Consider the following 25,487-nt stretch of genomic DNA (forward strand, 5'->3'; position numbering starts at 1 on the left):
ATGGATTTTGATTGGCTGTCAATGTTTCAGTCATCAGCTGGAAAAAACAGTATTGACAGTGATTCCAATAATATTACTCCTCAGTATCGTTATAGTTATACAGCAGCTGTGATGTGGACGTCATAGAATTGGTGTGAACTAGCTTTTAGCCAAATATTTACCTTAAAATACTGTTTGCATGATTAAATGGGTTTTTTGTTAATTTTACCTGTGAAAAAGTCATCATTAGCATGTTTTTTAGTTTTAGCTTGTAGCTCTATAGAGCTGTTTTTCCGTCATTTTTGTTCTCAAAAGTGAAGCTATTTCAGAAACAGTTCGTAGTGAATCGTTTTGACAATCAGACATCTATTTCCCCATGTTTGCATTTCGTTTACACCTGTTCTCTTTTCACCCTTCCTGGATTTAAATGATTGCCTGAATTGTAGACATGATTTCCGGACTCTGAAAGAATGAGAGAGGAAGGACTTTGGGATCACCACGGAATTAAACTATCCCTTAAGCTGCAATGCAGTAAAGCGGCATCCATAAAACATGGCCTGAGAAAGAAAGAGAGATGGGGAGGAAATGATGGGGAGCAAAGCAATAGATTGTCTGAGGTGGTGGAAGTGAGCGTCTGTGTACGTGTGTATTGAATTTCAACAGAGTCGTGAGGAAGTGAACAGGGGAAGGAGGGGAGGGATGGACGCCTTCATTGGCTGAGCTGCTCTCTCTCTCAGCCCGGGGCGTCTCACACTTATTCATTTCATTTTCATGTACTCTGTAATAGCAACTTTGTTTCCAGCTTGGCAGCATCAGCTGAGTGTGTCAGGCCATTTATTTATTTCTTTTTTTCTCAGAGGAGTATAAATAATATTTACACTCAGTCGCACCGATCACACTCTGAATTCTGCCTGTCCTGTGTGGGTGTATCTGTCTGGATATTTGCTCGTCTCATTGTCTATGTATCCTGTGAGTCTGAAATTACCTGAAAGCGTCAGTCTCCAAGCAGTTTGTTTAACAGTGTTGATCTTTGTAGGTGTGGAAGTGACTGTTTCTCTTTATCATGGCACCTCCAAATTATCAGAAGTAAGTGTCTTGTAAGCAAAGCTACTGAGGGCTACATTTCTTAGACATCCATGTAGAGACATCTCCTGAGGCAGTTAGATTGGCCATTATCTGCTTAGTCCATACAGGGCGCGAGGCCTTCATTTAGTCTCTCGCTCTGGCAGCTGGTGATTCTGTCAGTACTCATGCCGTCCCGCTCCCCTCGTGTCACAGCACCACCTGTTCAGCTTGTATGCTGCCACTCATGAGGAGTTAGTCGACCCACACAGAATTTTGAATGGTTTTTACCATTATCTAAACTGATGAAGGAGGGAATGTGTGCAGATTTGAATATGGTAAAATGTGCTAATGGGAGTTGAGAGGGCTGTGCTCTTATTGGCAGCTGAAAGCGTTATCAGAAATTAGCCAAAATAGAAGTTTTATCTGATGAGCTGTTCATCCCAGTGCACAGAACTCAACAGAAAACTCCATAGATTTGTGCACAATTGGATTCTTGTCATTCCCAAAGTTTTAAACATCCCCTATGGTTACTAGGCAGATGGTAGTGTGTTTTTGTGGCTCTGGGTGGTTGGTAGGCTGTTGCTAAGGTGTTCAGGGGCCAGTTGCATAAACATAGCCACTATGTTGAGACTTTGTCTTAAGAACTAGTTTAACCAACTAGCATTTAGCCAAGAGGAAATAAGTCTTGATATTTTATTCATTTTATTCACTGGCCCAAGCCAGTCTACCTTTTTGTAACTGACTTTAAAATGTTAAACATTTGTTACCTTTTTGCCACATTAAACTACACTCCATATACAATATTGACAAAGCAAAAACTGAATTGTCACTGTGTAAATGTATTAAAAATAAAACAACTGAAATGGGTACATTGCATAAGTATTCATACCCTTAAGTCAGTATTTGGAACAAGCACCTTTACAGCCTCAAGTCGTTTTGGGTATGATGCAACAAGCTTTGCACATCAGCATTTGGCAATTATCTGCCATTTTTCTTCTCATCTCTTCACCTCTCAAGCTTTGTCAGCTTGAATGGAGGCTGGCAGACATTTTCAGGTTTCATGTTTGATTGGGTTCAAGCCCAGGCTCTGGCTGGGCCACTCAAGGACATTCACAGAGTTGTCCACTCTTGCTGTGTGCTTAGGGTCATTGTCCTGTTGGAACGTGAACCTTCTGCCCAGTTTGAGGTTCTGAATGCTCTGGACCGGCTATCTCTATATTTTGCTGTGTTGAGCCTTCATTTTTACTCTGATGAGTCCCCTTAGACCCTGTAAGTTTCTCCCATCTCCGTATATGATCATGGAGCTCAACTAGAGTGACTATCAGGATCTTGGTCACTACTCTAACCAAAGCCCTTCTCCATCAATTGCTCAGTTTGGTCAGGAGGCCAGCTCTAGGAAGAGTCCTGGTTGTTCCAAACTTCTTGAATTAAGGGTAACAGAGACTACATGCTTCTGTGAACCTTCAATGCAGCAGAATTGTTTCTGAACTCTTCGCCAGATGTGAGCTCTACAGGCAGTTTTTTTTTTACCCCAGGTTTTTACGCTTGGTTTTTGCTCTAATGTGAATTTTCAGCTGTTAGACCTTTTATTAAGATGTGTGCCTTTCCAAATCATACCCATTCAATTGAATTAGCCACAGGTTAACTTTACTTAAAGTGTAATAAGCAATATTAATGCTCCTGAGCTAAATTTCAACTGTCCCAGGAATGAATACTTCTGCAATGGAATAATTTAAGTTTTTTTTGTTTTTATAAATTTGCAAAGATATAAAAAAAAATTTTTTTGCTTTGCTATTATGGTGTATGGATTGTAGATTGTTGTGGAAAAAGAAGTAATTTAAAGCAATTTAACATAAGGCAGCAACATAAAATGTGAACAAAATAAAGGGGTATAAAGGGCAAGGCACTGTAGATCTGGATTTTAACCTTTTGACATTTTTATGAAATGCTAGTTGTGTCCTTTCTGTTTAATGTCATCTGAAATAATTCTGGAGAAATCCTCAGAGGGCACTGCTCAGGCCGAGTCATTAGCTCTTTCCTTACGTGACTGTGCTTTAACATTCACAACTGCTACTCTGTCAAGGGACAATTTTTGTCATCCATTTTTTTTGTCACTGAAAGGGTCTTTTCGATAAGGCGAACTGGCACTATGCAGTAGAATGCAGCACCTATTTTAGTTTATCAAACCTCATATATCTCTGAAAGACATTTGTGCTGTGACCTGTGCAGATTAGGGGTCAAAATGAGTCACATTATTAACAAACCATATGGTTCACCAACCACATATCATGTCTAAACATCTCTCTGAAAATACCTTTATTTGAGTCTTGTTAAGTTGTCTGTTTTGACAGTTTGTCCTGCATTAATGGCATTGAGATGTCATCTCTTGAATCTTAGTTATTTGTGATTTGTGTTACTTAATTCTAAAGAATCCTGTAATGAGTAAAAACATCATTGATACTAATGATTTCTCACTAGAGCAGTGCTGGAATAGTTTAAATGAATATTGAATGTATATCTGTCTTGTTTTTGAGCATTACTCTGAGCCGTGGGATAACTAATGTCTGTTGCTAGTGTCACAATAATCATTCATAAAGGTAAAAGAAGTGTTCATTTTACGTATTTATTTATTTGTATTACTTTTGGACCACGAAATTGGACCTAGGATGCAGAATCCTTGGGTACGAACCCTGTGAAAAACATGACTCATGATGAAAGAGCTGAAAGATAACAGATGAGAGATTTTTTTTTTTTTTTTTTTTGTATATTCAGTTAAAAACCAAAAAAAAGTTTTTATCTGTAAGAACATGGCTTAATGCTTTTAAACGATGAAAAGGACTTACTGAAAAATAAATGAAGACAATTGAATCAGTATTAATAATGTAATATGTAACAGGAATTGTTCACTAACAAATTTAAAATGTCATCATTTACATGCCCTCATGTGATTTCAGACCTGTATGAATTTCTTTCTTCTAAGTAACATTTTGAAAAATGTCTTTTTTTTTTCTTTTTTTTTTTTTTGTGGTTTATTCATTTTTCTGTCCCTACCTTGAAGGTCATTGGGGTTAGTGTTGTTTTAAATGGTCACAACTGAAACATTATTTGTATTCTTTTGTATGCCACAAGAAAGTAAGCCATACAGGTTTGGGACAACATGAAGTGAATAAATGATGAAAGAATTTTTCATTTTGGGTCAACTATCCCTTTACATTACACTACTGTTCAGACATTTTGAGTTTTTAATATATTAGTCTTTCATGTGGCATTTATTTGATCAGTTAAAGCTAGGGCTTTTTCAGAAACGATCCCGATCCGATACCAGGGCAGTTTTTTTTTTTTTTTTTTTTTTTTACTTGGTGTAGATCACCACCTTTTTGTGTAATAAAATAAAACTAAATAAAAACTTCATAAAAAAAATACTATTATAAACTAGGTTAGTGGATATTTCAGTAGCAAAAGTTACTCTGGAAAAGTCATGAGTTCACAATGGTTTTATAAAATCTAAACTTTTAGTCAAAAAAAAACATTTAGTGGGGAACAAATAAAAGTGAACAAGTGTAGGACTAAATCTGGTAAAATGTTACACATTGCTCTTTGTATTGTTTTAAAATACATTCATGAAAAACAAGTAATATATTTATATATAAATATATACTATAAATTAACAGTCATTTCTTTTAAATGTATAGAACCGTAATGATAAATAGTTTTAAGTGTTTCTCAATATCACTGTTTAACTATGGGTGCACTGATCCAATATTCAGTATAAGTATCGCTCCGATACTGGCATTTTCTGCAGGATCGGGGTATCGCTCAGTCACTACCATTCAAAAGTTTGAGGTCAGTAAGAATTTTTTAAAAACTATTATTTCTTAACTATTATTAAGCGAGAATGCATTTAATTGATCAAACGTGACTTTTAAAATGTCACAAAAAATTCAAATAAATGCTATAAGTAGGGCTGGCTCGATACCACTTTTTCAGAACCGATCCCGATCCAATACCAAAAATTCTAAATATCGGCTGAGACCGATATTGATCCGATAACAGGACAGTTGTTTTTTCTTTGCGGACAAAAAGTATTCTCGTAGTTTCATAACATTATGGTGGACATGGTATTGAACTTGGTATTTGAGTTGCTGTATATGCAGGGTCAGAAAGCTCATCAAAAATATCTTAATTTGTGTTCTGAAGATAAACAAATGTCTTATAGGTTTGGAACAACTTAAGGGTGAGTAATTAATGACAGAATTTTCTTTTTTGAGTGAACTATGCCTTTAATGCAAATCATTAGGAAACTGACTATCGCTGTAGTAATGCTGTCAACCGCAAGCTAGCATTGCAACACCAGCTTGATCGTTCCCACCAATGTCATCACCAAAGCTTTGTCCACTGGAAGCTATGTATACTATGTATGTATGCTCTCATGAAGTGTCAAAATGGTGCTAAAAACATTTTTTCACTCACCAACCCCCAACCAACAAATCCACCACCGGTCCTTGCTGCGGCTCTCATTATTTACAAATTAATCACTGCCTGCAGGTGACCTTCAGTTCTGGGCACTCTCACAGGTGCACGTGTCTAGTCTTTTCTCTTCAGACGTAAACAGCGCAAGCTGTAATAACAGCCTGTACCCTTCCCACCTTTCCTGCCATCAACACCTCTGATCTGACACGCCCGTCTCCTGATTCTTGTACCACATTTCATTACAAATTGTGCTTCTCTCCTCTAGGGAGGCTAATGAAGAGGCCGTCTGTTGTAGATTCTGTTTCACACGCAGGGAGGAATGGCATGCGTTCCCCGTAATGCGACGAGCAATGAAGCTTTCGTTCTTCCTTTTTTTCTCCCAGAGTGTCATAAAGATGGCAGATCATTAGACGTCGCACTTTCATATCATCTGTCAGTGGCACCTATTGATGTAATGGCACCTCGTCTGGTGTCTTCCCGCCGGCGAGCTCTGATTTTAATTTCTTGGCCTAATGAAGCGTCGCAGCTGGGATGTGGGAGTGGTGGAACGCGTAGCTCGGCTAAAACAGGGACTTTTTGCGCTTTAGTAAACAAAGCCACAGGGATGGAGTCTTGGCAATGCGAACGTGATGATGTCTCTCCGACTGATATGAGGGAGGGAAGAAAATGGGCCATTTGTATTCTGCGCACGGCGTCTGCTCTATCTAAGATGTCCCATTACTTTTGCTAAGGAAAGGCTATCGTGGCTTTCTGCATTAAAGAGATCATTCTCTCGCTCTCTTCCCCTCTCTGTCACTTTGGCAACAACACCGTAGCCTGATTCGCTGACATTTGGTCTGTTCTGTCGCACTGTGTTTGCTAGGCTCACGCCATCTTTTATTCAAATGAGACACTTCCAATGATGTAAGTGGCTCATAACATGACAAACTGTCACGTGTGTCGTGAGCAAGCAGAGTAATAACCTATAAAGCTGAAGTAATCGCCGGTGCCGAGGTATCCCATCATCCTTAGTGTCTAGACGCTCATGGCGTTCCGGTGGCACTAATGCAGGTCTCTCCCAGCTGTGTTCAGCCAATAAACATCTTAAAGCAAGAAGCCAAATGAGAAATTAGCGTGTTTTCTATGGTAGTTGGTTAATTACAGAGTGTCTCATTATCCTGGATGACACTGATTAGCTTCCGTCTCATTTCTGTTTGATTGGACTTAAGGTGTGTGTGCGAGTGTGTGTGTGCTCCAGTTTCGGGTTGATTGGGTTAATCAGTGGAGCAGGGCATAGCTGGATGGGAGGCTAATTCTAGCAGAGAGTTACCCCTCTCTTCTCTGTGATCAGCAACAGGCCGTCCCACCACACATACACCACAAATTACTCATTCTCCAGCCTTTCTAATCACTCCTCTCATCCATCACGGACACTCTGGGATGCCCGTTGTAGTTTTAGATGTCCAAAACATCTTTTTGTACGAGTCATGCCACATGTTCACCTGGTCGGCCTCATTGAACTGTCAGGTGGACGTTCACCACAAACAGGATGATAAATGTGCAGAGTCTTTGTTAGAAAGGCCTGACTGATTCTCAGATGAGCTCTCACTTTCTTTTAAACAATGAGCGGCACACACAGGCTCTCTAGGCACCTGCTAGAGGAGAGTAGCCCAAACCCTCCCTGACCTGTCAGAGAGTCCTGTGTAAAGCAGATGGTGGGAAAAATACTCTTGGTTGTATGGCGGCTTAAAGTTTAATCTGTTTACTAGCCTTGAATTATTGACTTAAAACCTGTTCACATTTCTCCAAAGGCTGCTGATAAGCTGGACATTTTGCCAGTCACATCCAGCCTGGCTTATTCCTGCGTGAATTCTGCACGGTGCCTTTTACATCCCTCTCTGTGCAACCCTGCCGGCCTCCTCCGCTCTTCCGTCAGCATTAGAGTTGAGGGATGCCGGCGCATGTAGCTTAACGATGTGTGCTAGGCTCTTTGTGCGATGGTACAGGTCGACACTGCCAGGCTGGTTTGCCGCCAACAGCCTTCATTGGCCAGCAGCTAATGCCGCCAACACCTATTCTCAACAGCAGCTGGTTCGGGTTATTTTTAAACTTTGGATGGATGTCTTCAATGTAGATCAAACCTGCTCATATTCAGATTGATCGTCTACATGCCAAGTTTGGCGCGTCCAAGCAGTTCTCGCTTTCATCGTAAAGCAGAACATACAAGAATACCTTTGCTGGCTGGCTTTCATGTTTGCTATTTTTCTCTCTTGCTTTCCCGTAAACTTCTAAAGGCCTGTTCACACTACAGCGAATGTTCGCTGTGAAAATTCGGTGTGATAAACATTTTGAACAAACGCCTGTTAATGCGTCTGTTTGGACCGACAAACATTTGCATGCTGTCAATGCAACTGATTCTTTTAAGCAATCTTTGTAATCTCTTTTCCATCAAACTGTGAATGAAGCACAGAAACAATGTGGTTATATAAAACTGTGACTTGGAGGTACAAATGGACCATTTTGCTAAGCGACAGTGAATAGAAGAAGAAAAATCCAGAATAGCTCTGTTGACTCTACTGTTATATTTGATGTTATTTGATAAACTGTACCAAAAAATACAAAACAAAATCATAATGGCTTTTTAAAAGCCTGTGTATACTGTAAATACAGAATTTCTTCTCTGTGACAAGTGGGTGTCTGAAATTCAAAGGTGCACAGCACTTTGCACACTTTGGTGAATGGGGTATTTGTGCTTTTCTTTTCTCAAGTGCCACCTGCGGGAACCCTAGGTATTAAAGGATTACTCCACCCTAAAATGAAAATTTTGTCATTAATCACTTACCCCCATTCGTTCGTTCCAAACCGGTGAAAGCTTCATTCGACTTTGGAACACAAATTAAGATTTACGATTTACGAGTTGCATTTCACTGTTTTTATTCATTTCAATGAATACTGAATCTGTTTTTTGAGATGATTTAATGCATGTTCACATCTATTCTAGAACTAAAGTAACATCTTACTCCTGATTTGATGGGGACAGGAGAGCTTTCAATCAATATCTGGGGAAAAAACTAACTGGCATTACGTATTTGAAAAAGTAACTCTACTTTACTTCTTGTAAATAAAAAAGTAATGTGTTACTTTACTAGTTACTTGCAAAAAACTAATCTGATTATGTACCTCTCGTTACTTGAAATGCGTTACCCCCAACACTGTTAACCACATTCTTCATTCTTTCAAGCAGACTTATTTACTAAAGTGATTCAGTCAAGAGCTGTGAGTGATTTTCTGTATTTCTTTTGTTGCTTGATTAACATCAATGCCACAGACAATAGCAACTATATTAGGCTGCTGTCCCTTGAGAACCAAATCCACGGGTGCAATGTACTAATATGTCAGATATTCTGATATTCAACTGTTTATGTTTACCTAAGACGTAACCAAGTGTGTTTACATGAATACTCATAAAAACAGACATCATCAACATAATTTTGTGTGTATTTCTCCGTTCATGAGATGCAAAAGAGTACTTATGCGCTGTGAGAGGTGCTGTTTCGGTGTCTGCACTCAGAAAACTGGACTGAATTGAGTTTTTTTTTGCTTCATCCAATTTATCCATATGTCTGCTCTTCTCTTACAGTGTTGTTTTTGACAACCATCTTAGATTTAGTCTTAGTCTTTTGGACTAAAATGCTTATTAGTTTTAGTCAAATTTTAGTCACTTCTATATGTGATAGTTTTAGTCCAATTTTAGTCAACGTAAAGTCAAAAAGGTTTTAGTCTAGTTTTAGTCAAAAAAAGGGGAAAAAGTAGTCTTTTAACAAATTAATGTAGGTCAGTAAGTATTTTGCTGTTGGGTAGTGTCACTTATAAGTCACCATTTTCACCAACAATTACAATAATGAAGGAATGGTTTTAGACATAAAAGACATATATTTGAAATACACCCATAGGTCCTCCCACCGTTTGTGACCACCCTGTGTGCAAACTGCCGCCATCATGGTTAATCGTCTGTCTGTCTGAGTGACAACAATGTGACGTGTTGACCACGTTGTGTGCTGCATGCCAGGTGGTGAGCGTAACCAAACAAGGATAGAATGCTGAAACGGCTTGCCATACTAGTATGGCAAAGAGTATTTAATGCTAACACGGCTTGTCATAGCGGCAGATACTTTTTAGGTTTTAATTGGCATGCACAATAAGCCGAAATGTCATTCATTTTAAAACATCTGATGGACCACCCACTAACATTTTCATCTATTCTCGTCTCGCCAACGAAAACTCACACACGTCTCGTCATGTTTTAGTCATCAAAGAGCCATTTTTATCTCGTCATCGTCTCGTTATCGTCATGAAAAAAAGTGGCGTCAACAAAATGATTTCGTCATCGTTGACGAAAACAACACTGTTCTCTTACTCCCAGATATTGAAATTTTTTAAGGTTTTATGAGACGTGCAGCAATTGTATGCTAGCTTATGTCCCACTGGATAGATCAGTAGGATATGATACAGTTCATATGTTAGTAGTGCTCTAGTAGTGACGGAGGCAGAAATCCGAAACAACAATGGCGGACAAAATCACCGTTGCTGTCTGTGGTTCCTCGGAGCTGTACGATACATCTTTGGACTTTTGTAGAAACAGGAATAAAAGGGATCTTGCTAGGAAGAAAGTGAGTGAAGAGGTCGGACAATCTGGTTAGTTTTAAAAAACGCTCTTCACTCAATTTGACCTACATATACATACATATTGAGACTACAAGCAAGCTAAAGCTGGCAAATTGAGCTCATTCACCTATTTTACAACTACTTTCCCGCTGACGAGTGGCAGAAGCCCCTCCCTTGACGCGAATTCGCGTCTGTTGTGAAGAAAATGTCACGCGCGAATGACGCGAATTTTACCGCGCGAATGGCGCGAGTAAACTAAAATGTTCAAGCGTTCAACTACGCGCGAATAGCGCGTTTTTTCCGCGCAAGTCGCGTCCGGTGTGAACGCACCATTAGATTTGTTCTGAATGAATCTCTTCCCAAATCGTCCCTCCCTAGCATTTTCATCTCATTTTTATTTGTCATAGTTTTTGTTATTCAAAACGAGTTTTTGTTTTGTTATCATCTCGTTTTTGTCCGTGAAAATTTTTTTGAGAAAATTATTCGTCAACGAAATTAACACTGCTGCCCTTTGACTGAAAATTACAACCAAAAGCCACACAATGTAGCATTGTATCAGTATTTTATTTTTCAAGTTGTGTAAGTTGTTTTGCCTTAACAAATAGCAACAGGTAGTGCCAGTAGCTCACAGAGTGCAAACATTTGATGTTATCGAAATGATGGCACCTCCCATAGCCCAAAATATGTGTTTTTGAATTAACATAAATCTTTCATGGGTTTTCTACTAAATTTTTTTCTAAGATACATAATTTATGTTATATTAAGCCATTCAAGTCTTAATACCCGGGGTTCCATTTAAATTTGAGGTTTTAAGAACACTCATGTTCAGATTAGTAATGATCTCAAATATGCATCAGTTTGACTATAGCTATCAGCTAGAAGAACTTGAGCAGACCCATTCTGTGTTCACAATGTCAGCCCACAGTCTTATGATTTCCATCTACCCTCCCTAATAAATCAATAAGACTTAGCATTAACCAGCAGTCAGCACTGATACAAGTCAATTTACACAAGCGGACACGGAGTGATGGAAGCTGATTGTAGATGGCCACAAGGGCAATGACTGTTTGCATAATCATTACTATGTTGAATGAAAAGAGTCTTCAATTGAGAGGAATTCAACTGAGAGTTAAGGCCATTCTGTGTGAGTGGCTTCTTGAAAGAAAGAGATGGTTTTGTTTTCGTATGTGAAGCATTACAGTAGTAGAATGGGAGTAGAGGACTCTGGGATAGCTCACACACACAGAAACAGAACTGAAAGTGTGCATGCATTTTGTAGTGTTTCAACACGTACCAGCATGTACACCCACTCAGAGACTTTCATAAGGATCATTTGTTTTATTTGTGCTGGTATTGAGGCTCTCAACAATAATGGCCCTAGTTTAGAAATGGTTTGCCAAGCGTGTTCAATTTAAAACCTTGTCAGTGTTTCCACTTAGTTATGATGAGCCATCAGTAAGTGTGCCCATAAGCTGTCATAACATCTTATAACCTGTTTTAACAGCCCATCAGTCAGAACTGCTTACTTAGGACCTGTGGTGAGGGTTGAGGTCTGGCTCAGCAGTCCTACGGGAGGGAAACGCTCCAGGAGTTTAAGAACCTTTAAACGTTCATTAACTGAGTGAGTAAAAGAACGAAAGAAAGCGAGAAAGAAAACAGGAGAGAGAGGGGGAGAAATGAAAGTGAACATACAGAATGTCATATGTGTCAATTAGGGGTCAAACGATAGGGGCTGATACCGATTATTACAGATCAAGTAGACTTATAACTGATATTTTAAACTGATGTGCACTACCGTTCAAAAGTTTGGGATCAGTAAGATTTTTAATGTTTTTTAAAAAAAATTAAGAAAGCCTGTTATGCTCATCAAGGCATATTTATTGATTAATTTATTGATTAATTGCATTTATTTGATTTAAAGTACAGAAAAAAACATTGATAATGTGAAATATTATTGCAATTTAAAATACCTGTTTTCTATTTTAATACATTTTAAAATATAATATATTCCTGTGAGGCAAAGCTGGATTTTCAGCATCATTACTCCAGTCTTCAGTGTCACATGATCCTTTAGAAATCATTCTAATATGCTGATTTATTATCAGTATTGAAAACAGTTTAATGTTTATTTATTTATTTATTTATTTTTTTGGATGAATAAAAAGTTTAAAAGAACAGTATTTATTCAAAATAGAAATCTTTTCAGTATTATTTCTCTAAAAAAGAAAGAAAGAAAGAAAATACTGTCACAAAGTTATAAACAACATTTTTATTTTGATACAAAAGATTTCAATTTAAATAAATGCTGTTCTTTTTATTTTTTATTCATCACAGAATCCTGAAAAAAGTATCACAGGTTCCAAAAAAAATTAAAAGCATCACAACTGTTTCCAACACTGGTAATAAATCAGCATATTAGAACTTTCTGAAGGATCATGTGACAATAAAGGCTTGCGTAATGATGCTGAAAATTCTGCTTCGTATAACAGAAATAAATTATAATTTGAAGTATATTAAAATAGAAAAACATCACTTTAAATGTATAAATTCTAATAATATTTCACAATATTACTATTTTTTCTTTATTTTTGATCAAATAAATGCAGCCTTGATGAGCATAAGAAACTTATTTGATTTTTTTTTTTTTTTTTTTTTATGTTACTGATTTCAAACTTTTGAATAGTAGTGTACATGTCTGGTGTAAAAATAAAAAAAAAATAAGAATAACAATGCCTCTGACAAAAACTGACAAATCAGTTTTGAAAATAACCAATAACTATAACCATAAAAATACCGGCACTGATAATGGGCCAGGGTGATATTCAGTCGACCCCCTTGTATCTATCATGGTTGTCATTCATCCAGGATTTTAATTATTTCAGGATGCTTTCATAGTCGACAATTATTGGCATTGGGTCAGCATAAAGGGTTTAAACCTTACAGTGGTTTAGTTCATATTTTTAAAGATAAGAACTTTTTCTGTAGTTTTGAGTAAGTTAATTTGACTTATTTTCCGCCTCTATTGTTAGTGGGGTTCCTCTTGGATGTATATTAAGTCCCCTTTCTTTTTTAATCTTCCTCCTGGAAATATTGGGCAACATAATATTACTTTTCAGTTCTTTGCTGATTCCATTCAGCCTTGTCTGAACTGCTTTGAGAACAGTCTTGGTTATCAAATAACTGTCTCCAGCTCAATAGTGACACAACTGAAATAATTATTTTGATCCCCTGAAATCTAGATGTTGCCTGGTTAATAAGCTAGATAATAATTTTTCTTCAATTTCACTTCGGTTAGGAAAAGTGGGTGTCATTATTGAACTTTAAGTCAAACATATTAACTCAGTTGTTAAGAATAAATTTGAATCATTTTTGATTTTTCAAGATTTGGAAAAAGTTATTTACATTTCTATTCCCTCACTTTCCCTCACTTTTTTTCTCTTGGCCTTCCTTAGTCTATACCTTTAGATGGTCCAGAATGCTGGTGCAAGGCTGTTAAGATCGGCTAAAGAGATTATATTATATTTAATTAACTCCAATTTTAGTCTCCCTTCATTGGCTTCCCCTTTAGGATTCAGGTTAAGATGTCGTTTGTTTTTAAAGCCCTTAATGATCAAGCTCCATCGGACATTAAAGATTTTATCCTCCCTTACTCATCTAACAGATCTTTATAATCTTCTGATAAGGCACTTTAGCATGTCCCACAATCTTGTCTAAAATTATAGACTGATAAAGCTTTTTTTAGTCACTGACCCTATAGCCTATGCAATTAGCTACCCTGCACCTTGAAAGTTAGTTATTTTTTGAAAGTTAGTTATTGTTTTATCTCTACTATAATAGCTTAAAGGTTAGTAACAGTGTTATGTCTCTAATTTGTAAAGGTTCACAGTTATTGTGACTAATTGAAAGTTTGTTTTTGTAATCTCTAGCAGTTTAAAGGTCTTACTATTTGAAGCTTAATTATTGTTTTTAACTTTTTGAAAGTCTTTTGTTACATCTCTAAAGTTGAAAGGCTAGTTATTATGTTATTTTCTCTCATTTTTTAAAAGGTTAATTATGTTTCTGTAAAGGTTAGATATCATATCTTTAATTGTTTGGCTATTGTGATGCTATCAACTGTTTGTTTTTGTTGTATCTTTAACAATCTGAACTGAATATCAAGTCTTTTAAACTACAGTTTACCAGAAATAGTCCTAGATAACCTGTCAAACGCTTAGCGGGAAATAGTGCTGCGATGTAAACAAACATTGCAGGACTCTCACATTTGTTCATAATGAGGCGACTAGGCCCACAGTGCACACCATGACTCACAAGTTTGATTTCTTTTTCCTTTTCAGCGAGAGGAGACTAACATCTGTTAGTTCTTGCTGTAGAGATATTAAAAATATGAGCTTTAGACATTGTTTTGTACAAATGCAAAATAGTACACAGTCTTTCTTTGCCTGGTCGGTTTTCAGCATTGCTGATTCTGGCTGAGTACCGAGGGCCAGGAGAAAATCTCTTTAGCAGCCATTACAGAACGCTCTCCCTTCTTTCTCCTGCATTCTCTCTTTACCACTTTGTGTCCATCTCCCCCTCCTCTGCATATCTCTAGCGATCTCTCTTTCTCTCTTCCCCTCTTCTGTCTCTGTGCCTCTATCCCCATGGATGCAGACATGCAGAGATGCACCTGGCTCTCTGTTTTACATTCATGAGTGAGTAAAGCCGGTAGCATCTGCGCTTGTGCCTCCCCCACACACGTGCAAATGACCGAACCCAGAGAGTGAGAGGACCATAATGCTAGACTGCCTGGTGTTCTTCTTTTTTTTGGTAACATTCAGTCCAAAAATGAGTTTTTTCTTTTTGGCGAAGTTGTTCACATGATCTGTTAAATGTGGCTCATATCAGACACTGGTTCAAAGAATTATGTTGCTTTTCCTTTTAGGTTAGCAGTGATCTCTTGTACTGTATGTCAGCTCATGTAACTCAACTGTCTTCCTCTTCTGCTCCAGTGGGTGTCGGTGCTGACGGACTTCAGAAGGAAGGATTCTGTGTGGGGATTTGTGCCCTTTGTAGACATTCCCATCACCCTGCACTTAGGAGACTACAACCTGGATGGCTTCCCCGATGCCCTCGTCATCCTCCGTAACACCAGTGCAAGGTAAGCCAGCATCAGTGCTGGAAAGCCAAAATCTGTACTCAAATACACATGATATTGTTTGTTTATAACAGTAATTATTCAAGTAGGAGCAAAAGTAATGATACAGATGATTATTTGAGTAAGAGGAAGGGAGCATCCAGTGAAATTACTGCGTAAATAGTGCTGTTTACATACACTCTAAAAAAGGTGAGTTAAAAACAAGCTAACTTGGGTTATTTGGCAACCCAGCTCTGGGTGAATATTGGACAGAACCCAGCATTTGAGTTAAAAAAGTCCTGTCAAACAGCGCCTGATTACTGGACTAAGCTATCTTTGGCGTCTGATTTGCTAATACTGTCAAAACACACAAGTATTACAAATAAACACAGTTGGTTGTGTCTAAAGTGAAAGTAAACAGTTGAGGGAAAAACAGATGTGCGACTGTATAATAGATACGTGCTGCCGATTGTCATTAAAGGGACAGTTCAACCAAAAATTTAGCCACTCACATGTTGTCCCAAATCTCTATTAATTTTTTTTCTTGTTCTGAACACAAAAGAAGATTTTTTTTTTAAAGAATGTGGGTAGCAGTAGCTGGTCCCCACCCACTTTGATAGTAGGAAAAGAGAAATAATACTATGGAAGTAACTAGGGACCAGCAACTGTTTGGTTACCCACATTATTCAACATGTTTTATGCTTAAAAAAAAATGAGAGTGAGTAAATGATGACAGAATTGTCATTTTTGGGTGATGGTAGGCTAATGGTAAGAAAATCACTCACTGGTCTTGACTGAAAAACTTTAATACAGTTGCTTTAATAAGTCTATCAATGTATAATTTATGTATATAGTGTAAATAGTGTTTTATTTTTATATTTGTTCATTTAAATTTTTGAATGCTACTGATCAATACATTGACTGTACCTGAAAATTAAAGCACTGTTTGTTTTATTTGTATATTATGTGTATTTGTAACATGTAGCCTATCTTTGTTCTTATTTTTTATTAACAAAGATAAAATAATGACAAAGATTTTTGATCTTTGTCCACTTCGGCCTAAATATCTGCCATATTTTTGTTTTATATTTTGTTACCTTTTACGGTTTTAGTTTTAAAATAAGGAAATTAGTTGGCTGTACTACTCATGTAAAATAGTAAAACCAACTTAATAATCAAATAATTGTGATAAAATCGTGAATTGTGATATTTCTGAAAAAAATCGTGATAGGATATTTTTGCCATATCGCTCACCCCTATCCAGCATTTTCTAAAGTGTAGAATCTTATTACGTTCAGAATAAAACACTGGTGATGGTATAGTATAGTAGATAAATAGAGATATATGAAACTGTGAACATGTTCGTATACACATCCTGGGTTTTGGATTGAGAACCAAAATAGTATCTCCCTAAAGTCTCTAGCTCTTGAGATAGAAACATCTCTATTCAAGGAGTACAATACTTTCCTCGAATGGAGGACCTGCTCTTAAGAAGTTTTTTTTTCTTAACGCAAGTAAAGTACATTTGTAGGAGTTCTTGTCGACCATTGCAACCAGCCTCTCGAAGGTAGTGACTTCTGTGTTAAAAAGTGAATTGCTAAGGCAATCTCTTTTCAGCAAGATTTTTTTTAATCAATATTGAATAGTGAAGAAAGGGACCATGTTTTGACTATTAAAAAAGTAAAAACTCCCAGCACCATGAAACTTTTAAATTCAACTTTTAAACCAAGCAAGTAGTGCTTAAACATTTTTTGCAAACATACACTCTCACTTCTTGAGAAACAAACCAGGGCTAAAACCCAACCTTTATTACTTTTACTTTTATCCAAATAGGATCTTTTTGATACTGCCACGGTAGCTGTTTTTCAAAGCACTGCTATGCTTTTTCCTTCTCTTTTTTTCTCCTTGAAAAAATTTCAACCTTAAATTAGTGCATTTCTTGGATGATCCTGATAAGGAAAGAATTTGGGAAACTTTTTACACATTTTTTCCGCTCCACTTATAATATCGCTCAAGGTACATGATCCTATTCCATCCTCTTTCTGACCATGCTGCGTTCATGTTGACTTACATAAATTGGCTTATGGTTGTGACATCCATTTTTTGAAATACCAGTTTTTGCAGCTTTCTGTAAATGGACTACAGAGATAATTTGCATCTGTTAGAGCAGCGGTTCCCAATTCCAGTCCTCGCGACCCACCGCTCTGCACATTTTGTGTGTTTCACGCATCGCTTCCAACGTTTGTTCTATTCCAACGTTACTGCCCTTCGAAGTGGACATCACAGGATATTCCGCCATTATTCATTAGTTCGAAGCAAGCGTATGTGTTCCATTTGAAGGTCATTAAAGCGTGCGAGACGTAAATTTAAAATGCATTTATTTACAGATGCACTTATGTCACACTTCTCTAGTAAGTTTCATCTGTGTGTGAAGACGCTACATGCCGTGAAGTAGCGCAAATATGTGAATGAATGTTTCAAAGTATAGTAAACAGATTTCCCCCGCTTAGGGAGCAGGGAGCAATGAACACTTTGCAGGGACCATGTCAATCGGATCGCAGTTCCTGCACGGACCTCACTTCTAATGAGCTGGTTATCTGAATCAGGTGTGTTAACTAAGAGAGACATGCAAAATGTGCAGAGCGGTGGGGCGCGAGGACTGGAATTGGGAACCGCTGTGTTAGAGTATGCCTGTCATGCAACAAATATTTAAAAAAATGTTTTTTATTTTTATATTTTTCTGTTGAATTGCTTAAAATGGCATTTGTTTACGTCATACATACACACTTCATTCACTGTTATGTTAAAGGGATCATGACATAGATTTTTTACAGTAATTTAATTTTTTTTTCAGATAAATTAATTTATCAACATCTCCTCGCTGTTGTATGTGTTTTGTCAACAACATGAAAAAAAAAAAATTTCCAGACAAAGCATTATGAAACCATTTACTTACTCTTTGTGATGTAGCTGCAGTCAGATGTAGTACTGCTTCATCTTTCAACAAATGTTTCTTTGTGAACTCTCCATGAGACTGTGCCTCATTCACAAAACAAAATGCTCCGATTAATCCTAGACAAAATCCAGTATGCCATTAAAAATAAACTATCCACTTGTTCCTTAAAGCGATGGTTCGGAGTAGATTTGACTACATTGCTATGCACTCCGAAGCCCATCTAAATACCCCATTCAAAGTTTTGTTTATCTTAGTCGAACATTGACGGAGATATTCAAGCTTGTCTAATGGCTTGCTACAGCCGTACATGGTACATGTGATGTATCTCGTAAATTGCACCACTAAACGTGCAAGTAATCTTACCAAACTTCACAGTAGTGTAAATAGGGTATGTACTCACAAAACGCTGCGTTGGAAAATTTGTAAGTCCACCATGAGTGTATTAAAAACAACTGTTACCCGATCCCTACTAGTCTCAAAAATCCAGAATGGCGACACGTCGACGTCACTTCCCTTGTTTGGGGAAAGCACGTAAAAGTCCACCTACTACGTCTGTGTGCATGTCAAATTCCTGTCAGAAAGCGATGCATCTAACGACGAATGCAATGATATTTTGTTGATAAAACAATTTCACAAAAAAAGATTATGTGAAACTAAGTTGTTAATACTTCAGGAAATAAAAATTGGATATACTAAACCAGGTGATGTCGCGAGACACCGCCCACATCACGACATATATTGCCGGAAGAGAGTACCGGTAAGCTAGTCAAGAAGAAAGAAGCAAGGGGACATTGAAGTAGGACATGGCAGAATTTGAGGTTATCTTCGAACGCGATGAAGACTGGCGCAGTTTCCAAGGAACAACTTAGTTTCACATAGTCTTTTTTTGTGAAATTGTTTTATCAACAAAATATCATTGCATTCGTCGTTAGATGCATCGTTTTCTGACAGGAATTTGACATGCACACATGACGTAGTAGGTGGACTAATACGTGCTTTCCCCAAACCAGGGAAGTGACGTCGATGTGTCGCCATTCTGGATTTTTGAGACTAGTAGGGATCGGGTAACAGTTGTTTTTAATACACTCATGGTGGACTTATAAATTTTCCAACGCAGCGTTTTGTGAGTACATACCCCATTTACACTACTGTAGAAGTTTGGTAAGATTACTTGCACGTTTAGTGGTGCAATTTACGAGATACATCACATGTACCATGTACGGCTGTAGCAAGCCATTCGACAAGCTCGCCTATCTCCGTCAATGTTCAACTAAGGTAAAAAAAACTTTGGATGGGGTATTTAGATGGGCTTCGGAGTGCATAGCAATGTAGTCAAATCTACTCCGAACCATCGCTTTAAGCTGATATCTGTACAAAGACATCAATGAGCTGTTTAAACCAAACATCACCAAAGCATCAAAGCGAATGTTGTTTCACTTCATTCATTTGATGACAGACTCAAGTACGTGGACTGTGTCAAAAAGTGAACGCGCCCCTGTATTATGTGTAGACAAGATAGTGTTTGTGATTGTAATTTCTATTTGCTTTTGATGTGACGCAATGCTTATTCAGTGACTGAACTTTTTTCCTCGATGTCTTGCTCTGGAGGCAGTGTTTATGCAAATGTTTGTGCCTGAGTGACGTTGTCACCTCAGATCTGAATGGGCCATTTTTGAAACTTGATTAAATAAATGCTTTGTTTATAATAAGGAGGACATTTTAAGCTATGAAACTCGCAGGATGTTTTAATGGTACAAAGACCTCTTATATGCCAAAAGATCAAGACAGATTGGATTTCTCATGACCCCTTTAACAATGAATAAATTGCAGGGCTGAGTGTTGGCTAAGTGTTGCCATCAACAAAAATGAGAGAGCTGGTGCCTGTGAAGAGCCATAAGCTTGTCGCCGGTCTTCGATCTGGCCTGACCTGAGTGAGGACAGGCAGGCCTGAAAGAACAGCAGGAAGGGCATGGATGGATTAACAGCTCTTTCTGATTGAGATAAGATACTAGAGGCTCTGCTGCTGGCCTCCAGGTGACTACGAGAGATGCTCCAGATGCTTTTAGAAAACAAAGACAACTTCACATCATCCTGAAGGAGAGTTGTGTCCAGACTCACAAGTCCCTTTAGCCACACATACAGAATAGTAGAAAAGGCTTTTCTTTTTTTTATGATTGCTTATTTTTGCTCTCCAGTCTATGGTCTTCATGTGTAATACATTAGGTCGACCTAATCTTTAAGTCAGTTAAGGCTTAACCTTCCTCTCGTGTCATAAGGCTTTAGTGCTGCTATAGTCTCCTCTTATCACGCCACAGCCAGTCTCATCATCAGCACTTCCACAGTAATCATGCAACATGCATCCAGAGACCTCAGAGATACACCAGAGCGCGTTCAAATCGGCCTATTGTCATTACCATCGCCTCTAATGGCTAAGATGCCAAAGAGAGTGATTTGATTCTCATCAGCAAGGAGCTGGATGTTAAAACCTTCTTTCCTCACAGATGGCCACTTTCTTATCTCACACCAATCTGTGCTTGGATCACTCTAAACACTCCCATGAACCTTCTTGTTACAGATCACAGCATTTTCTATGAATCTATAAATCTTTGGTTTTGTTGTGGTTTACCTAAGCTTCTGTGTCGCCTTTTCTCATTTGGTTTCTCTTTTCTTTTTTTTTGTGGAATCACTTCACAGTCTTGCTCCTTCAGGTTTTTGCTGTTTAAACAAATAAAGCTTATTCCATAAATTTAATTCAATTTTGTTGCAGATTGAATGTGTATTGGAATTTTGAGCAGAGACCGAATCAGTATCTTTGAATAAAATGAAAAGACAGCATTTAGTGAACAAATACAGGTTTTGTGGTGAATGTAAGCTCCTAGTGGATATCTAAAGAGGTCTGTATTCATATGTTCATGTGGTCAGAGGAAGCATGCTGATTTCCACCGAACACATGGGCATTTTGCTTGTCTTGAATTGAGTGATGAATATAGATGCGAGTAATGTTGTGCCAGTTTCTTTCTTGGGTTTTTTTCTTCCCCAAATGCTTTCAAACGGCCTCCAGCCCATTTTGTCAGCAAAGGTTGTCATGGTTTCTGAGGTGATAGAGTGTGTTGGAGTTGGTGAGTGTGTGTGTGTTTTTTTTTTTTTTTTGAGCAAGCAAGCAAGCGAGTGGGTGGGTGAGACACTATACCCAACCAGCCAGAGACATTTTCAAAGTCAAAACCATTTAAAATTGAAATGAGAGCTTCACACTTATTTTAAATTAGACATACATAGTCTTACGCAGAAATGGTGAGTGTAAAGATTTATGTTGATCTAAATGTTTCTGCGCCATCAGTGGATTAAATCGCATTTGCATTCAATTCTGTGTTTCATCTTACTTGCTCTTCAAGGGTTCTTCATCTCCACATCCTCTTCAGCTTCAGAATGCATCATCAGCCTCTCTCTCCAATTCAGATCGGACTTCTGACACTTAGTGGCTCTCTCTTTCTCTGCTATATCCTCTCTAGGTGATGCAAGATAAATGGATGTCATTGGCAGATGAGATATAGGTGTAGATGCTATTTTTAAATTCTGTTGTGCCCTCTCCTACTAATCTGAATGTTTTCAGTTTAGTCTAAAATTTTTGATTTTAGCAGTTGAATCATGAGTGTTAAAGGGATGGTTCACCTAAAAATTAAGATTCTGTCATTAATTACTCACCCAAACTTGTAAGACCTTTGTTGAACTAATAATAGTCGCATGTCAGTTGCGTTGCTGTCTATGGAGGGTCAGAAAGGTCTCAGATTTCATCAAAAATATGTTTGGTGAGTGATTAATGGCAGAATTTTAATTGTTGGGTGAACTATCCCTTTAATTCTGAAAGTTTCAGTTTTTTTCAAGACCAGTTTGTTTGTGAGGTTGAACAGTATCCTAGATGTGTTTTCTTTTTTGCACAGTCTTGCAAAAATGCCAGTGGCATTTTATGCCTTTTATTCCTGATTGTTCACCCAAAAATAAAAACTGTCATCATTGACTCACCCTCTTGACTTCCAAACATTTTCTTCTGTGGAACAAAAAGGAGATATTTTGAAGAATTGTTTTTGTCTGTGGAACACACAGACTATCATTGTATGGAGGGGAAAAATCATTAAAATCATTTTTTTTCACAAAAGAAAGTCAGTCATAGTGATTTGGAATGACATGGGTGGGTACATAATGACAGAATTTTCATTTTGGAGTAAACTTTTTCTTTAAAATCCAATTTTCTCCTGCGTTGTTAAATATTTTTAAGTGAAACGGTATAAAATTGATTAATTTTTATTATTTTGTCTATCAGGAATGGACTTGATTTTAAATTTAGACTTGGTTGACGTCAGCAGAACGGATGAATCATCCACATTAAGAGAATAAAGCTGTACTGAGAAAGTAAATGGAAGTCAATTTTGCTCAATTTTGACCTCCGGTTGCACACAAAAGGCTTTTAAGTGCTGAAGTTCTCATCACATCATTCACATCTGTCTCTTGTTCTTAAAGCAGAGAGCAGTATTTAGGCTATTAGATGCCCCTGGTTCTGTGTGGACGTACCACTGACTTGCTGTTTGAGTTGGTAGTATATTTCTAAGGGGAAGTGAGGCCTCGGCCCATCACTGACTATGTGAGTCCGGCCCACACGCTGACACTGATGTGGAGAAGCTCTGGAGGAGATTAAGTCACTGTATGTTTCTCTCACTGCTGATCTTCTGTACCTCTGACACACACATCCCTATTTTATCCTTCAGTGTGTGTATATATAGTGATCGTTTTGTGTCACTGTGTGTGTCACTTTCTGAGAAAATGACTGTGGGCAAGGAAAAGCTGAATACAGTGTCTTTTTCAGCTGAACCAATGTCAACATTTTGAGATTTAGAAATAGCTTTATACTACACTGATCTCTCTCTTTCAGAGACACTGTAAAAAGGAGACAGACTACTCATAGAATAATGATGGGAAAAATCATGCTAGAATGGAGGTCTCGTGCTATAGTTCAAAGAGCTCAACACCTTTTTGATAGAATTAGATTTCCTTCAAGCAAATGTGTTCCTTAACTGGACCAACCAAGGGGAAAAAAAGTTGGTATGATTCTTCACGGTCTTAATGAAATGTCTGCAACATACTTTGGTTAAAATTCCTCAATAGTCATGTAAAAAAATAAAATTTTTACCTCATCAAAAAACAGCTCTGTTCAAAGTGACCTGTTTTGATGCATGGCTCTTTAAATGATAATTTGTTCACTCCACCTCTCTTTACTCTCTTTACCTCTCTTTGCATCGAACTACAAAACACCTGCATTGCTTACGAGACATTGTTGTCGCTACAGCTGCTTGTGTGCGGGGAAAATGGTGCACAACATACAGCTGACTCGAAATATGATAAAACAGGACACTCTGTCAGCGGTTGTGGGCGTGGCCTGACATCATACTGCTCAGACATCATACTGCTCAGAAAATCAAAACAGCTTGATAATTGAGGCTGTTTAGGTTTTTTGTGGATAAAAGAAGTGATTTTTTTTTATCATAGGATGGTTTTGCCCACAAACAAAGAAGCCTCTTCTGCATTTATTCTGCATTTATTATTTTATTTATTTCATCCAAAGTACTGCAAAAACAGTACAATTTTGAAATATTTTTACTATTTAAAATAACTCTTTTCAATTTGAATATATTTTATATATTTTAATATAATTTAATTTCTGTGATCAAAGCTAAATTTTCAGCATCATTACTCCAGTCTTTGGTATCACATGATCCTTCAGAAGTCTGAACAGCTGATTTGCTGTTCAAGAAACATTCTTTATTAAAAATTATAGAAATTAATAATTTTATTGCTGTTCTTCTGAACTTTCTATTCATCAAAGAAACTTAAAAAAAAAATAATTCTGCTAAAAATTCTACTCAGCTGTTTTCAACATAATGATAATTGTTTTTAATGTCCGTGATACATTACTCTACATTGCACGTAGAAACCTTTGAAGCTCCCCTGAGCGCAAACACAAATATGCTGATCGGGTCCGGCTAACTTGCTAGCAAGCAGATAATAATATCCCAGGGAGGAGCGTCGGCGGATATTAAAGAGAAAACTGATTTTCATTCAAACAAATCGATGTAAACTACACATTCAAGTTAATCGATAAAATCGATTTATCGCCCAGCCCTACGATATCCCCTTTAAGAAGCGAAACTGTGTATTACTGTTTTGTTGCTGAGGTGTTTCAAATTTCAAAAGTCAGTAACAATCAGTAATATTTTTATGTTACTGTATGATTCTACTGAAAACACTGCTTAACTTTCTATAAGCACTTATTACTTATACTAAACTGTCAGTAATAAAATAAAGAACAAAAAAAATACAATTCACAGAACAAAGAGTGCTTTAAAGTTTTTCGATATCCAACCGTAGAGGCTTATTGAAGCTGCTAAAAGTTATGCAGACAGCGAGTTTTTCTTTCTTTTTTCTTTCTTTCTTTTTTCTTCTTTTCTTCTTTCTTTCTTTCTTGTCAGTGTTGCTATTTGATTAATAATAACATCATACACACTGACATACAGTTGAAGTCAAAAGTTTATTTTACCAAAATAAGTGGGGTCATACAAAATGCATGTTAATTTTTTATTTAGTGCTAGTAAAAGTTTACATACACTTGATTCCTAATACTGTGTTGTTACCTGAATGATCCACAGCTGTTTTTTTTTTTTTTTAAGCGATAGTTGTTCATGAGTCCTTTGTTTGTCCTGAACAGTTAAACTGCCGCTGTTAGAAAAATCCTTTATGTCTCTCAAATTATTAGTTTTTTCAGCATTTTTGAACCTTTTCTAACAATGACTGTATGATTTTGAGATCCATCTTTTCAGGACAACTGAGGGACATATGCAACTATTACAAAAGGTTAAATCACCTATGGATGAAAACTTTTGAACAGAATGGAGATGTGTACATTTTTCTTATTTTGTCTAAATATCGTATTTTTTCATTTAGTACTGCTGTTCAGAACCTACAGAAGATATGTACATGTTTCTCAGAAGACAAAATAAGTCAAATTTACCCTGATCTTCAAAATGTTTTCACCCCCCGTGTTTCCATCTAAAGCACTGTTAAGCGTTTGAACCATCTGTAATAGTTCTATATGAGTCCCTCAATTGTCCTCAGTGGGAAAAGATTATCTCAAAATCATAGTCGTTGTTGGAAAGGGATCAAATACACACCTGGGACCTGACCTGAAGGATTCTTCTGAAGAACAGCGGGCAG

The 25,487-nt window shown here is 37.3% G+C and overlaps 1 protein-coding gene across 2 annotated transcripts in view; it reads left to right on the plus strand.

The window, feature by feature from the left end:
- Positions 1–25,487, plus strand: part of itfg1 (integrin alpha FG-GAP repeat containing 1) — a 214,244-nt gene that overhangs the window by 94,362 nt on the left and 94,395 nt on the right. For both annotated transcript variants that reach the window (XM_073836919.1, XM_073836920.1), the window contains exon 10: positions 15,147–15,295. In XM_073836919.1, coding sequence (XP_073693020.1) covers positions 15,147–15,295 — 149 coding nt within the window. The remainder of the gene's footprint in view (positions 1–15,146; positions 15,296–25,487) is intronic.

Source organism: Garra rufa, chromosome 3 (genome assembly GCF_049309525.1).
Source record: "Garra rufa chromosome 3, GarRuf1.0, whole genome shotgun sequence".
Lineage (NCBI taxonomy): Eukaryota > Metazoa > Chordata > Actinopteri > Cypriniformes > Cyprinidae > Garra > Garra rufa.